General features: G+C 35.7%; 2 protein-coding genes across 2 annotated transcripts; both read right to left on the bottom strand.

Annotated features, from left to right (window-relative positions):
- Window positions 1-2,694: 2,694 nt before the first annotated feature.
- HOXA11 (homeobox A11) lies at window positions 2,695-5,158 on the bottom strand. The gene is made up of 2 exons (XM_075269823.1): window positions 4,510-5,158; window positions 2,695-2,927 (listed from the first exon to the last, which is right to left on the bottom strand). Exons 1-2 carry the CDS (start codon window positions 5,156-5,158, stop codon window positions 2,695-2,697), a joined length of 882 nt encoding a protein of 293 aa, XP_075125924.1.
- Window positions 5,159-13,921: 8,763 nt separating this feature from the next.
- On the bottom strand, window positions 13,922-15,967 carry HOXA13 (homeobox A13). Its single transcript, XM_075269822.1, has 2 exons — window positions 15,316-15,967; window positions 13,922-14,166 (listed from the first exon to the last, which is right to left on the bottom strand). The coding sequence occupies exons 1-2, from the start codon at window positions 15,965-15,967 to the stop codon at window positions 13,922-13,924; spliced, it is 897 nt and encodes a 298-aa protein (XP_075125923.1).
- Between the last annotated feature and the right edge of the window lie 2,203 nt (window positions 15,968-18,170).

The raw sequence follows: 18,170 nt of genomic DNA, 5'->3' as shown, positions 1-18,170 counted from the left end.
TATAGCAATTGGTTCACGTATTTGTCTATTTACTTTTATATTTATCAAAATATCTAATATATATTATCTTAATTATATATATTTTCTGCATAACAAAGTAAATTACATCTCATATTTTATTTCTACGTTTCCCTTTTTGTTGTTTACCTGTATTGCAGTTGGAAACAAATTTTACATATATATATATATATATATATATATATATATATATATATATATATATATATAGGCACTATTAAGCTTATTATGAATACAATGCTCACCCCATTACTCACCTTATCTCCCCCATCCATTATAATAGTGTCATTTTTTTCAGAATTTTGCCTGCACTTTCCAAATAAGCAGCTTGTTTTAATCAACTAGTGACTGGCAGACCTTCCTCCTAAAGACAAAAATCTCTAAAGAGTCTCCTCGCTTGATAAGCAAAGAACAAAAGGCCAATACTGTAGTATTGGCTTCCCCAGCACAGCGGCTTTGACATTGATCGGCGCAGCGCCATCTGGTGGCCACTCACTTGTTATGTAGATGCAGCTGTTTTCCAATAAAGAGATGCACAATATCCATTGAAGCAACTGTTGGATAGCCCTGATATTACTACTTTCTGAGAAATGGCTGCTTATCCTGTGTTTAGTTTATAGCCCCGCATTCCAAATATGCAAATCACAAATCACAGACACGTTTTATTACCAAATTACCTTAGCAACACAGAGCATGTGCTTTTATTGGGTCAGACCAAAGACTCTGGCGGATAAACTGCAGGCCTCTAGGGTCTGGAGCATTTGTAAGAGAAGAGAAGCTAGTTAATATTTAACCCAAAAAGGAAATATCCTGTAAATGTCTCATTGACATTCTTCTTGCTATCTTATTTCTGCCTATTCACTCACACTCTTCACTTTAGAATGTTGTTGATGTTTTTTTCATCCCAATGCATTTGCCAGAAACAAACTAAAACAAAAATAACAGTAAAATGCTATCCAAATAGAGATATGCGTCAGCTTGGGCAATGTTTGACATGTCTCCTGTAGTAGAATATAAACTCGAAAGAACTCTGTAAACAATAGGGAGACCACAGAATGCTAGACATTCCTCTCAAGGTTATGTGTGATGTCCAACAATAGCTCCAGAGAAGTTCAAAGCCAGAAAACTAATAGGAAATAAGGAATTAAGAAACTCGGTATGCAAATGTCTATAGATAAATGTAAGACCTTTCTTTGGGATTCATTAGCTCTATTGCTACAAGTAAGAAGTAAGAATCCAAGTCAGGAATAAAAGGCTTAAAAAGTCGCATTACCCAAACAAGACCCCTATAATGGATTATGTCACCACCAGCATCATGGACAAGACTAGGGATCCATCTCCCAATCAATAGTTCTCAATCAGTGACCTTGTTCTTGCTGAGGCTGCACAATCTGCTAAATCTAATAAGGAGGAGAAGGCTTTAATATTGTATTTAATCTGCAGCATATCAATCATGCATTGCAGGTGTAAATGGGAAAAAAGCCACCACAAAAGGAACACTTTCAACCACGTTTATTTGACTTGTGCGCTCTCTTGCTGTATACATGCAACCCACTAAAATCTGCATCAAACAAACGCTATATACATATAAAATATTTATCTGTGAATAAACAGTGACATATAGTGACCGATTGCCAGGTGATCTGTGCCAAAGTCTCCCCCACCCACCCCATCCCATGAAAAGTTCATAAATGCTGCAGAAGTGATAAAACCAACATCAAACAAGTCCTCTGTAGCAAAATGTAAAAACCACCACATCAGATGTGTAAAAAGGCGTCTCAACCAAATACCAAATGACATTTATTTACATTTTTTTTTTTAGTAAAACATATGAAACATACATTCAACGGAGAAAGTACAAATAGATTATCATGTCCCATAAACTCATATATCATTTCAAATATAATCACTTTTAATAACTTTGGTTCTTTTTTTAAGGTCTTATATATATTTATATATTTAAATGAGATTTCATCTGACATAAACTATAACCTGGTCACATCCCTTCAGAGTAAAATAATTCATCTGACTGTATTTGGTGTGAAGGAGGATAAGTTATTAGATATTTCCTCTCTATGGTGTTATCCTCATTTAAACACGTTGATGATTATAGATAAGACTTGTCTGATTTGTAGCTGTGGTTTTCCACAGGATAGTCACAGACAGGGATTGATATCAGCAAACAAAGTGCATGTCTCATAGACCACATAGGATAGAACAGAAGGGAGACACAGCAGGACGCTTGGAAATGAAACTACAGAATATCTGGTGATTTTTAGTGTTTTTTTTTCTCCCCCTCCCCATTTTATTTTTTCCTCTTTGCACTCAATTGATCGATCAGTATGGGCGCTGTTTTTATATATGAAGAAAATGCTAAACAAATAGAAGACTTGTAGATTATCCAAAGGTTTTAGGGCAAACTGATAAACCAAATTGGTCCTTTAATCCGTACCAATGATACTTGAGATACCCCTTGTCTTGTCCTGATACATTACAGGTTACTGCTTGTGTCATTCATTGGTGCCATCCAAGCACAGGAAATGGAGACAGTACTACAACCCTCATCCTCCTCGGATACAAATGGCAGTTATACTCCATAAGGAAGGCTTCTACTTCCTATTGTCCTGACACAAATCCATATACTAACAGCCATAGATCCGGGAAACGTCGGTACTCTCATAACAGAGGGTTAGCAGAGTAATACTGCAGTCGGTCCCTGTTAATTTTTTTCTCTTTCATCCTCCTATTCTGAAACCAGATCTTGACTTGTCGGTCGGTTAAATTGAGCATTCTGGATAGTTGTAGCCTTTTCTCTTTGTTTATATAGACACTGAAGAAAAATTCCCTTTCCAGTTCCCTAATTTGATATTTCGTGTAAGGGCATCTCTTTTTACGGGTACGCTGTCCACCTGTGGAGCAAAAAATAAATACAGATGAACCAGTCTCCCCAATATAAGGCAATATAAGCAAGACTGGAGCCTGGGGAATAAAGGCACCTAACAATATTACAGGTAATGCAGGGCTTAAATAGTTAAATAGCAATGTACTGAATGGGGCTGAACAATATTATAGGTAAGCTAGGGCATAAATAGTTAAATAGCAATGTACTGAATGGGGCTAAACAATATTATAGGCAATCCATGGCATAAATAGTTAAATAGCAATGTACTGGATGGGGCTGAACAATATTACAGGCAATCCAGGGCATAAATAAATAGCAATGTACTGAATGGGGCTGAGGTTGCCTACCAATATTACAGGCAATTCGGGGCATAAATAGTTAAATAGTAATATACAGATTGGGGCTGAAGTCACCTAACAATACTGCAGGCAATGCAGGGCATAAATAGTCAAAAAGCAAACAATGTATTTTTTTGTCTTTTGCGCCAAAGTAGCCTGTGGCATGTGTATGATATTCAATTTATAGCAAGAACGTATATGTGGAGGTGGAAAAGTAATATATATATATATATATATATATATATATATATATATTTACAATATATATATATTTACAATATATATATATATATATATATATATATATATATATATATATATATATATATATATAGATATATATAGATATATATATAGAGAGAGAGAGAGAGAGAGAGAGAGAAATGTAGTATATATACATATATATGTGTGTGTGTATATATCCGCTCATATATATACATACATACATACATACATGTACATGTGTTATATGTACAAATAACTATATATGTTTGTGTTATAACTATATACATAGATTAATACATAGATAAATAAATATGTAGGAATGAGATGAATACTTTTCAGAGTTACATTGCTAGTTATTAGAGGATCAATACATTTACAGTCACCTATGTTAATAACTTGCAACTTGAACAAGGAGAAAAACAAAACTAAAATGAACATTTGGATACTATTTTGAGAGCTGGCTCCATAAATAAGAATAGGAAGCCCCATGTCTGTGTTATCAGATCAGCTGGGTATATTCCATCACCCACTACCCCTTAAATCCCCACATTCCATATCTTGCCCCATGAAATCATTGCTATATCAGAAACTGAGTCCTGCATTAGTGCCTTAGTATGTGTTAGGTGCCCCGCACACATTGTTAGTCTCCTGCCCCAGTAACACCTGTGTGTCTATATTTGCTCCCATTGTGGCAGGGAATTCCTGCTGGCAGCCCCTGATATGGAGGCATGCAGGGTTACTGTGTCATTTTATTGGAGCACATTCTTTACTGACTATATTCTCTACAAACCGACCCCAGAGTTTTAAAAGGGAAAAAAGGGGGAAGGATTGTCTTAAGGCATCTATTGGTCGCTGCTATTTCACGGCCAATTTCAGTGCTAAACACGTGATCTTGCCTTTTATAAGAAAGTTTTGTTGAGGGAAATCTAAAGGCCTCCATAAAGCTTATACGCTTATAAAACAGCATATAAAAGTTTAAGAGCGCTGCGCCTGATCCAGGCGGCGGGACAGGGCTCTCATACGTACTGGACACATTGGCTTTGTCCTCATTGTTGCCGGAAGATGAGTGGCTGCTGCTGTGGCTGCTGCTGCTGCTCTCCGTCCTCCTCTCCTTCTCCTCTGCCTCCCTGCAGGGCTCCGAACTTGAAGTTGTCGCAGAGGCTGCTGCCACTTTGTCGCAGTGTTTGTCCACAGAGTAATCCGAGGGCTGCTGGCTGCTATTCTCCGGGCTGCCATAGGCTGTCTCAAAGAACTGGTCAAAGGCTTGTGGCAGCACCCCATTCCTGCCCACCGCACTATAGAAGTTGGAGGGCACGTTGGCATTGGGGTGGTAGACATTGGTGCTGTTCCCCATGGCGGCAGAGCCCGGGCAGTCCCTGTGCATAATGTCATCTGCTGAGTAGCAGGGGGGCAGATTGCTCCTGGGGTGCCACTTGCTGGAAGTGTCAATGGCATACTCCCTGAAGGTAACCTCTCTGACTGGCTGCACCTGGGCTAGGTTGGACGAGTAGGAGTAGGGCATGGGACGAGAAGATGGGGTCTGGGGTAAGAAGGATGGCAGACTGGAGAAATCAGGACCCGAGACGTAGTAAGTGCAACTTGGCAAGTACATGTTAGAGGAGCAAGGAACACGCTCATCAAAATCCATCATTAGGTTAGCTGGGGCTGTCCGCATTAGCTGGGCTTAACATCATTCTCTAATGCAGCTGCCTCTTTGAAGCAGATCCGTGAAGTAGAAATTTGAAGACGTAAGCTGACGTGGAGATCTATCCCCATCCTTAAGCAGGGAGGTGCTGGTCATGTGATCACATGGGGAAATTGACAAGCTGAGACTATGGGCCCTTCTCTTTGTAGCCATCTCAAGGGAAGCAACAGATCGTCACTTGCTCCAGCTTCATACAGGCATGTAATGTGCAGGGAAACTCAGGCTTTGTGCACATCTGTCTCTCCCTCAGCCGGAGCCGCACCGGGCTACAGTGCGCAAATCACACAGTGCGCAAAGCACGCAGCTCCCATAGCCCATGGAAAAGAAGGTCTTTGTCTCCTTCCCCCCTCCCTGGCACTGGAATAACATAAGACGCCTGTGCCAATTACCACTGCAAGGCATAAAGCATTGATGTCATTGAATATAGAACACTACTGTATATTATTATAAATGCTATTCCATATGGGCTGCCCCTGAACTATGTGCTGTGCCTCTAAAACACAAGGCATCATGCCCCCTCCCCCACCCTGACTGCTGCAAACCAAAGTGAAGCTCACTATTTCCTTCCTATGGTCACATCTGATCGTCTTACACTAGACCAGAAAGCCTCAAGAGTCTGCACAGAGCCCTGATTGCTCTGTCTAGGCTGATAGTGTGCATGTATGTATGACATAAGTATATATATATATATATATATATATATATATATATATATATATATATATACTGCAGCACAATCCACAGATGTGACATGAATGGCTAGATGGATGGATGCTTAGATAGGTCTCTTTTGACTGTGAAACAAAGGCGCCACCATAGCCAAGCCTTGCCCCGCCTCTGAGAAGGAAAACAAATTCTTACACTTGTATTCAGGCTTTTAAGACTATAATTGAAGCCGGCGCGTCAAGGAGAAGTGAGCAGAGCTCTAGACTGACCTGCGGTTTTATGGCACATTTGGCAGTCAACTTCAGCCTGTGTGACAGCAGACATAGCCTGGCCAGGGGCAAACAGGAGACGCCACCTACATGCAGCCAATGACCTCCACATGTTACATGCAATCACTGTCTGCAAATATGGAAGGTTTGTATCATGTGCATAGAATAGTGTATGTGTGTATATGCACCTATATATATATATCAGTGTGCAAATGTGGTGACTGTGTATAATCTATCTATCTATCTATCTATCTATCTATCTATCTATCTATCTACCTACAAATTCCTATCTATCTATCTATCTATCTATCTATCTATCTATCTATCTATCTATCTATCTATCTATCTATCTATCTATCTATCTGAGTTCCTGTCTACCCTTCTACCTCGTGTTTGCTTCTCTGTGCACACTGTTCAGATTGCAGAAGAAAAAAGATAGAGAAACAATACATTCAATAAGATCATTGTATATATATATATATATATATATATATATATATATATATATATATATATATATATATCAAGTCACCTCCAGGATTTGCAGGGTGCATCAGGACAGACACTTGCAGATACGTTAGAAGCGTTTTCATTGAGATAAAACCAATGTTTTGCTATCTTGTATTTGACCTTAACCACAGACCTGGACACTGCATAATAGGAAGTCTGGCCTTGGAGCTGGGTTATCCCTCAGATCAGTGATCATGTATTTCCAGATGTTCACTGAGATACCAAATACAGAATCTTCTTCAACGTCTTTAGAACAAGAATCCGGATGGCGGAAATGTATCTGGTCCTGTGCACACTGTGCATTTATTTGCAGGGACAATTCTCATCCCTGTTTTGCTGTTTTGTGTGTTCTCTTTGTTTAGAGTCACAAGCCGGTCCCATCACACAATGTCTGATCGTATAAGATCTAACACAAGACACACAGACATTTCTATACAGGATTATCCATCTAATTTACCTCTATAAAAAAAAGACTGAAATTTGTGTAATATGTAACATCGAGCAGGTATATAAACCGCAGGCAAGTCTGTGCGAGGGGGAAGCAAACTACTATCACCAGGGATAGAAAGGACAACATGGCTAAAATGTTACTGCACAGTGATAATAATAATAATAATAATAATAATAATAATAATAATAATAATAATAATAATAATAATAATAATAATAATAATAATAATAATAAAAAAGCATGATTATAGAAAATATTACAATAAAAAAATAATAATAGAATTAATCAGAATAGACGAACTGGTGGAAAACTAACAGAAAAAAATAGCAAAAACATCATCAGGTTAACGATAGAAGATAGAAAGGTCATTGGCACATATACAATATATATATATATATATATATATATATATATATATATATATATATATATATGTATGCTAATTTAGGCATAAATATATACACACTAGACTGATAGCTAGCGAGATAGATGATAGATAGATAGATAGATAGATAGATAGATAGATAGATTAGCTAGACACTTGAGATAAATATTCGTATATTTACAAAAATATATTAAGACACAAATCATACATTTCAAATAAATAGACAAATAAACAGATGGATATTCATATATTTATTTAAACATATGCCCACAGCACACATTTGATAGAGACAGATAGATAGATAGATAGATAGATAGATAGATAGATAGATAGATAGATGACAGATAAGCGTTCTTACAAGTACACACATACTATATTGGTGGTTAAATAGGTAGTTACATAGATAGATAGATAGATAGATAGATAGATAGATAGATAGATAGATAGATAGATAGATAGATAGATAGATATTAATACATTTACCCCCCCACACACACACGATGGATATTAATACATTTACACACACACACACACACACACACACACACACACTATATTATTGTATAAATAGGTAGTTAGATACATAGATAGATAGATAGATAGATAGATAGATAGATAGATAGATAGATAGATGGATATTAATATCTTCACACACACACACACACACACACACACACACACACACACACACACACACACACACACTATATTATTGTATAAATAGGTAGATAGATAGATAGATAGATAGATAGGAGATAGATAGATAGATAGATAGATAGATAGATAGATAGATAGATAGGAGATAGATAGATAGATAGATAGATAGATAGATAGATAAATAGATGGATATTAATATCTTCACACACACAATGCATAACATATTAGAGATAGATAATTCTACAAACACTTGTTAATAGGTTCTGTTGACTTTTAGTGTTATTTTCTCTTTTCAGTATTAGTTACTTGTTGTATCTGCAGTTCCCTCCATGTACATTGTAGTCCGGCGGATATATAACATTTCTCCTCCCCTGCAGCAGATTTTCTGATACATTAAGTATATAGCACTGACTCTTTTTAGTGGCCATTTACAGGTGCAGGTCTATGATTATTGCAGGCAATTGCAGGGCTGTGATGTGTAGTCTAGACCGTCTGGCAGACATTGTATACTCTGTTTCCCACATATGTGCCTATAGCAGGAGTACAGCTAGCCTGTATATACAGCACAACCTATGGATAGGACATGTGGAATTTACTCCTTTATTTCCTACTGACTCACAAAGTGAACAGATAAATACCAGTGTAATAAGTAAAGTCTTATAGGAGAATGGTCTTACGATTTATTGCAAAATGAATATTATTGTAAGCAATGGGCACAATGTGACGACATATCCGGGGCTTCCTTGCTCTACAGAGGATTATTGGGGTATTTATGTAACACAAACTAATCACAAGTACATGTAATACCTTGAACTTGACCTCCAATGTGTTTTTCCCTTCCTACAATGTATAGATTTGAAGATAACTTTTAGATTCCCGGGACAAGGCTGCACATACAATGGAACAATACTGGAGTTTCTAATAAATATCAAGGCTCTACTTATTCTGTATTAGGAATAAAACGCAGATTTTTCCGGACATAGTGGATCAGAATATGAGAATTTGTAAATGATGTAAACCGAACTCTAGCAAAAATATTCGAACACCTTGTAATAGGAATAAGACATCACCCCAAGAACAAAAAATCCCGAAATACACGAATCTCCTGAGGATGCCTTTATGTATTATGGAGATATTCAATTCCACTGTTTTATTTACAGACGTCTCAGGACAATGTATTTCTACTATTGCTGTGGACTTGTGTTTTTATTTTTTTGTATTAAGAAAGAGAATAATTTCTAGCCATTGTTTTGTTGATGCACTGAAATAAAATAATGTGGCAATAAAATGTATCTGATGTCTATAGTCGGCCTTGTGATTTTACTGCAAGAGGACAAGTGTGAATAATGTGGGTTATAATTGTGAAAGGGAAAGAAAATAGTGATCACTAGAGAAATCACAATATAGTGTGTAGCTACTCAATGATAGTGAACATATCAGTTGAGAACAAAGAAAATAATATATATATTTAAATATATATATATATATATATATATATATATATATATATATTCAGGATTAGCTATATGCCTATAGATAGAAACATTTCATATACATGACACATATATTTGTATCTTTGCGTGTATATATATATGTATACAAATATACATATATGTGTGTATATGTGTATATATATATATATATATATATATATATATATATATATATATATATACACACGAGGATACAAATATATGTGTCATGTATATGAAATGTTTCTATCTATAGGCATATAGTTATTTCTGACTCTCTATATAGCATTGACTTCATGTCTCCAGAAGGGGACGTTATAGGACATCATAAACAAAGGTTTGGCTGACTAATCTCATGATCACATCTAGGCTGTACCCAGGATAGTGAGTTGTTTACTGCCTCCTACTAGCTGTATACTCCAGTGCCTTCTGCCACACAAAACACTATTATTGCTGCTTGTCCTCTGACATAAAAAAAGAACAACCCTGGCCTCCATTATAGTATTTTGCCTCTGACTTACACCCTAACCCTGCATTATATAATGGCTCAACTCTCTTATATAATAGTATAATATAATAAGTATATCAGATGGTCACACTAAAGTCGCTCAAACCAAATCCATGATGACACTTAAGTCACTGAGACCGAACCCATTGAGCTGTATTACCAAGGAAACATCAATAGACACCAGAATACATTACTGCGAGCTCAGGGAAGCCGAAACAAGCAACAAAACCCCACACAAAGGAATAAAAATAAAAACAAATGTACAAAACATGGAGATGAATACAATATATATATATATATATATATATATATATATATATATATATATATATATATATAAATATATATATATATATATATATAGAAGGCATCAAGTTAAAGACTATCGGGGCAAGCAAAAAGAACGAAGAAGAGTGAATATAATATTCAGAAGGAAAAATGCAAAGAAGGCTAAAGAAGAGTGTTGGAATATAAAGAAGGAAAAACTCCCCGAATCTCCAGCTAAAGAACACAACCTGATGTAGAGGCCCCGGGGCTGTCATCGGTAATTACAATGCTTTATGACTTGTATTAATATTCTAGGTGACATTAAATCACATTACATACGTATAGATAGATAGGAAGAAAAAAGAGAAAAAAGAAAGAAAGAAAGAAAGAAAGAAAGAAAGAAAGGAGGAAAGAGAAAGAAAAAAGAAAGAATGAAAGAAAAAAAAAAGAAAGAAAGAAAGAGAGAAAGAAAGAGAGAAAGAAAGAAAGAAAGAAAGAAAGAAAAGGAAGATAGGAAGGAAGAAAGAAAGAAAGAAAGAATGAATGAAAGAAAGAAAGAAAGAAAGAAAGACATGAAAAGAAAGAGAAGATGGGGAAAAAAAGAATATATAGGGAAGAAAGGAGGAATAGAAAATAAATAAAGAAATATGTGAGCCCCTGTGCTCAGCAGCGCCTCCCTAACTGACAACCATGGAATGACATGACATAGCTGGCTAGATGCATATTCTTCATAGGCCACTTTGGACATAACAGCCCTGCCCTCTGCCCTGTGAAGCTCCTCAATGTGTTGATCATAGGCAAGGAAGTTTTATGAACTCGTTGGCATATGCAGAATGTCAACAGTTGTTTGGTCTGCAATTATATGAATACCAGGGTATTTTATAACTAATAAACTTGGACCTGTAGTAATCTTTTAATGCTAACCCCAGGATGCCCGGGTGAAATATTAATTTCCCTTGCGAAGTGCTGAATGGAGTGACACATTTCCCTGGTTGTTAAATATATTTGCAGAATAAAAAGTTACACAGAGGATTGTCACATTAGTGCATTGGAGAGATATGATGATATGCTGTGTGACAAGAGGAATATGCCATACCCTCTATCTATCTATCTATCTATCTATCTATCTATCTATCTATCTATTATCTATCATCCTTCTCTCTCTCTATATATATATTTATATGCATATATATATATATATATATATATATATATATATATATACCATATATATATATCAGCTTTTTGTTATTCATCTACTTTCTCATACACATTTCTATCCATATATGTATCATATATTTTAGATTTACTGTACACAAAAACAACTATAACAAACCTAGATCATGTATTTTTTTTAACTAATTTGCAAATTAATTTATACCAACTAGCTACATTAAATTATTTTCTATTTTCTGACTACCAAGGCATTTTGAACTTTTCCTTGCACCTTTTTAGATAACTTCAATATCTAAAATAATATTGATGATAAAATATCTAAAATAATAATGATGATAAAATCATAAAATAAATTGTCCAATATCATCCTTGTACATTAAGATCCAATTCTATGAAATAATCACTGACTGCAGAATTACTAAATTGTAAATCCTTCATTTAGTCCCCAGGTCTATAAATAAACAAGTTGGAAGAATTGCTCTTAAATCATTATTTTTAATGGATATATAATCTGTAGTGTAATTTGTATAGGAAATAAACGGAAAATTTAGAGCTGAAAATCATGATCTGTATTCTCTAAATCATCCTAAACATCAAATTAAAAATTGCATACAATATTCCAAGAATATACACTAGAATAGATGCCATATAGGAAAAGATTCAGCACATTACACATTCTATACTCTATTCTGATCAAATTAAAATAAATTAATGAATAAAAACAATCCTAGCTTTATAAGACAATTCAGATACAAATAAATTTATGGGAATTTGTGCCCCCTGAAAAGATGAAGTTCTTAAAATTAAAACAAATCAATAAAAAGTAATTTTTGTTTGCTATCAAGAAATTGACTTATTTGCGCATGACCCAGAATATCCTTCATATAAGTGTGAGCCGACATTTTGCACAACATATCACATAGGCAAGTAAACCACAATAGCCAAACAATCTTCAAAAACTATTGTAATTAGTAAAAATGAGTTGCTTACAAGTTTAGACATTAACAAGCACCAATGCTAATAGCAGCTAATCACCAGCGCTGTAGATCTGCTTTTGAACACCAGATGGCGCTATTGATCTACTAATCCCAGTGATGCCTATTCATGAGCTGTCAGAAGTCAAGGTCACAAATTGTCTTTTTTTCCCCTCAAGGTCAAGGTTTAAGGCCTTCCCATCCAGTTGTTTCAACAATCCCAGAAAATACAGCTCTGAGCTAAGGGTCATTACAGGATCCTTGCGATTCATTTATTTTCTGATCAAGATTGCCATTTATTATCAGGACCAATGCAATATCATGCACAAGAAACTTTAATTATGGATTGTAAACCGGATATCCCAGTTGGATGATCTCTAATTTATTCCTATTGGAGGTCACATGACTCTTGCAGACAATAGGATTCGGTTTTCCCATTAATCCATGTTAATAGTAATACATAGCAGGGCAGAATAAACATGGCTGGTGCACAAGTACCGTTCACAGTGCGCTAATTTATTATTAATATTAGTATTTACACGATAGCATTGGTAGAAGTGAGGAGAGACAACACAAAGGTTTCCAATAATTGCTGATGAGATTAAAAGTGCTGGAAATGATCGGATTATCAATATCTAACACAGAATAAACAAAATCATTGCTAATACCGTTCTACAGACTCAACCATTAAATATCATCGTAGTCTTAGACTTCTGAAATATGGGTATTTATTATGCACAACCGGGTATTTACAATAATCCGTCCTCCTGGAGATTGAGCTCTGTCCATTGCAGATCATTGTCATTCCAATACACCAGATTATGAATTAATGTAAAACGAGGTAACCTCACAGCCCCTCAGGTCCTACAACATCCATGTACAATGTCAGGGCAGGCCTACTTATTATTGGGCTTGTATAGGGATTGCAATCCACCCCCTCCAGAAAACTGGGTATTCTTCATGAAAACATCATTAATAACCCTCCTGGTTATATATGAGAATGTATAGAGTGAACATACAGTAAAGATACAAATTACCTGAGCAGTCACTCAACATGCAGACTGGGTTCAAGGTTCAAAGCGCAATATTACATCGATTCTTGATTAAAGGCTACAAGTCTTTTCTTTATGATCAATTCACAAGTCCTATCAGACTGCAATAGAACAATCCACCAGTAGATAGAAAGTCGTGTCACCTCCAACCGCATAGAGTCTTGGCTTCTTGCAAATAATTCATTTCATCTTTTGTTGTTTTATTTTTAGTTACCCCATTCCCACCCAAAAAAAAATTGTCCATGTTTGATATTTTGCACCATTTTTCAAATCTCTCCAGATGACTTGTGAGGAAGAGGACACGTCAGTTTTATGGGATAAGAACCTGCAGGGTATAATCCACTCATTAGCTAGTGGTCTTCAGTTTATTGATGACTTTTTTTTCTTTGACTCTCCTGTTTTGGAACCAAATAGTGACCTGTCTCTCTGACAGGTTGGTGGTGGCTGATATCCTGCGCCTTTTGTCCTTAGTGATGAATTTATTTGTCGCATATTCCCTTTCTAGTTCCTTGAGTTGCACTTTAGTGTAAGGGACCCGCTTCTTCCTGCCTCGTCTGTAAGAATTGGCATCTGAAGGATGAGAGACCACGTCTGAAAGGGAAAGTACAGGTCACTGAGATATGGTGCCCCAGACATATAGTCATCCAGATAGTCAGCAAGTAATTACATGGAGATCAGTATCTATCTATCTATCTATCTATCTATCTATCTATCTATCTATCTATCTATCAATCTTTCTACCTATCTATCTATCCATCATCTAGAGAGATCGATCTATATATCTATATCTAGATATATAGACATAGATAGATAGATAGATACACAAGATACAACGCTAAAATATTTTTCTTTCTATTATGTAAAGTGGCGGAATAAATTATTATCATACAAAATCTAACAATAAAATATCCAGCTCAATATTTTATATCAAATTTTTTTTTACAAAATAATAAATTGATGCTGTATTAAACTGTGCAAATTAATAAAATAAAATTTAAATGACATTATGTTAGAGACATGAAAAATGTTAACAGTATATAACGCTTTTATCACTATTAAATCTGCACACAGAGGTGTATATACACGAACGTAGAAGTATATATAGTTATATAGACATGTGTATGTAAGTATAAATGTGCAAATATGTAAATCTATGTGTGTATTTATATGCATTTATATAGATAGGTGTGTGGTGCCTATATTAGATTAATATACATATTTACATTGGTGTCATACACATACAGAAATTTTCTAGCTCTCATCTATGTAATACAGACACAATATATATTTATCTATCGACTGTGTATCATTTATCTATTAAATACACACAATGGAATATCTATTGTCTGTCTATCATCAATAATATCTATCGATTATGCACACACACACACACATATATATATATATATATATATATACACATAGATAAATATATATATACATACATATGTACATATATATATAATGACAGATATATATCTGTATATATGCATTACGATATATATATATATATATATATATATATATATATATATATATATATATATACAGACACACACACACATAGATATACATATAAATAAAACATAGATATATATCTGTATATATACATTACTCTATACACGTGTGTGTATTTCTAGATAGATTATTTTTCTAAATCATTATTGCCTGTACATAACAGGAGACATTTGTGATATTACAGACAATGAGAGAGATTTAGTATGCTTGCAGGTGTGTTACCCGGTAAAGTGGATTTCCATAGGTGGGTTGGCTGGCTTTGATCCTTGGCACAGTAAACCTGCCCATTCCAGCCATTAGTAATAGCCCAGGGTTGGTAGCTATCCATTGACAGTAAGGGCTCATGCCTCGGTTCCCCAGGTGCCCCAATAGTGGACACCACAGGCATGTCCAGGTAGCCTGGCACTGGCTGGTAAGGGGCTGTGGCATATCCCTGGTAAAAAGCAAACTCCTTGGCCCTAGAAGGAAAGTCTTCTCCAGCAGAGACTGATGTCTCCATATACTTGTCTGCAAAGGAGGAGGGCTGCGAGCAGGACTTGATGCTGCTGTGATGGCTCATTCTACACGGGTAATAGCTGCTGCCAAAGTAGCCATAGGGCAGGCTGGCACTGGAGGAGCTCTGCACCGCAGAACAGGGGCTGCACTGCTTGCCAGGCTCCGCCATGCCTGACACTGGCACCTCACTGGAGGAGTAGGCAGTGCTGGGGGCCAGGGATGCTGCAGCCGGGTGCCCCATCAGGTTCCTGCACTGGTTCGCTGCAAAGTTGCTGCCTGCAAATCCTTCCATGTTCTTATTAATGTCATCCAAGCTGTTGTCGTAGAGGAACATGAGCGGCTCGGGCCAGCGGGGATGGAGCAGCACGGAGGCTGTCATAGCCCGGGCAGCTCCTCATTAAAAGCCCCAAAGACTGAGCACAACACATCGCAGCTCTGTGAGTGTAGTCGCAGCCTGGCGCAGCGCGCCATCCTATTGGCCCAGGAGCATCACGTGATATGCAAAGTAGCTGCCAGACCCCAGAGCTCAGCAGCACAAGGCAGATAATTCACTTTATTCCTCCTTTCTTCTTCTTCCTCTTCCTTCATATAGATCAGCACTCTGTGTATCCTCAACCAATTCCTTCCAATATCCTACATTCTTATCATAGGATCTGCTCTACAGTATGTGCAGGTATAATTCTATGCACTAGGAAGAGCCTCATCTTTACAAAATGTGCCTATTGCATCATTCCTCTGCTCATTTTATTGCAGTTATGTTCTTGTAATAATAATATAACATGTCATTGTCTGGTCCATTTTATTATATATAAGCCCTTACAGGCCCCCCCCCCCCTTCCCCAGAAGATATGATAAAAATAGAATCAGAATATAGAGACAGAAATGTATCCAAGTATACATCTTATTTATACATAAAATATAATAAGTATTAGATGGAGAGGAGTAATAGAAAACTGAAAGGAAATAAACTAAAAAGGTAAGTCAAAATATATAGAAACATATATAGAAAAATATATAGTAACATATATAGTAACAGAAGACTAAGAAGATGGAAATGGTAAAAAGAAACAGCGTTATACATGCGATTATACACAAACCCTCTGGTCTGTCTATCTATCTATCTATCTATCTATCTATCTATCTATCTATCTATCTATCTATCTATCTATCTATCCCTCCTTATATACACGGACATATTACATTTGAACTCCATCGTGCAATATATTTGTAAGGAATGACTATTTCGTTTCCCATGTTTGCACACAATAATGCAGCTATAAATCCACATATTCTACACTAATCTTCGGCTTTATATTCTTATTACATATTTTCCAAGAGAACAAATGTCCTAGTATTGATTAAATCGCCGGCTTGACTGTATACAGTGATGTGACCAGGAGGAATAAGCAGAGAGGTTGCAGTTGGGACACATGAAGGCTTCTCTGAGGACTGAGATAATATAGTAGACACTCAGTATACTCTCAGCACTGAGCACAGGGCAACTGCATGAGTGCTGAGCAGGGATACAGGCCAAGGTCAAGTTGAAAGTGCTTGTCTAGCCAAAATGTGCTCTGCCAATTAAACCCTGGAGTCTCTTTCTACTGGAAGAAGCCGTGTACACCGAGGTCATGTACTAAAACCTACCAAGTGTCATGGGGCATTGTGTGTCCAGGCTCAGTGCATCTACTGTGACAATGTAGCAACATAGCAACATCACATCAAGAGTAAGGATACATATCACAAATAGACAATAATATATATATATATATATATATATATATATATATATATATATATACACTATATTTATTTTTGGAATATATATATATATATATATATATATATATATATATATATATATGTTATACACAAACACACACCTACCTATATATTTATATATATATCTGCGTGTGCGTTCCCAACAAAAAAGAGCACAGCCAAATCCATTACATCCATCCCTGGTATATTTAACAGTTTAATATTTCATGGAATAAATTATAATTCACAGAAACTATGACTGACTGACATAAAAAGACAAACTCTACCCAGATAATGATTACCATATTTAATGAGATCATTTCATGTCTGGGAAATTATTACTTAGGGGGTTATGTAATGAGTTGCTGGTAAAAGTTTTAATAAGGTACAAATATACAATTAGCACATTTCTATTTGTTTGCACATGTCTAGGAGGAAGGGAAATGTTTTCAAATTATTTCAAGAAAAAAAAGTTTATTGTTTCTATAACTTAGGAGTAGTTCATAGTAATGTAAAACTGACAATGATATATATTATATCGATGATTGATGATGATTGCTATTGCTACTGTTACTGCCAATAATAATACTATTTATCATCACATGAATCAACTCAGGGAAATCTTGAAGTCTATCTATCTATCTATCTATCTATCTATCTATCTATCTACCTATGTACCTTTCCAATTGTCACACATAGATAAAATAATATATCATAATATAAAATATGTGATACACATCCACCTATTATATATATATATATATATATATATATATATATATATATGCGTGTGTGTGTATAAATTGTACTATATATATGTATAT

The sequence above is a fragment of the Leptodactylus fuscus genome, chromosome 4 (assembly GCF_031893055.1).
Source record: "Leptodactylus fuscus isolate aLepFus1 chromosome 4, aLepFus1.hap2, whole genome shotgun sequence".
NCBI classification, from domain to species: domain Eukaryota; kingdom Metazoa; phylum Chordata; class Amphibia; order Anura; family Leptodactylidae; genus Leptodactylus; species Leptodactylus fuscus.
The sequence above is the reverse complement of the archived record's forward strand: the minus strand, read 5'-3'. Positions and strand labels throughout refer to the sequence as shown.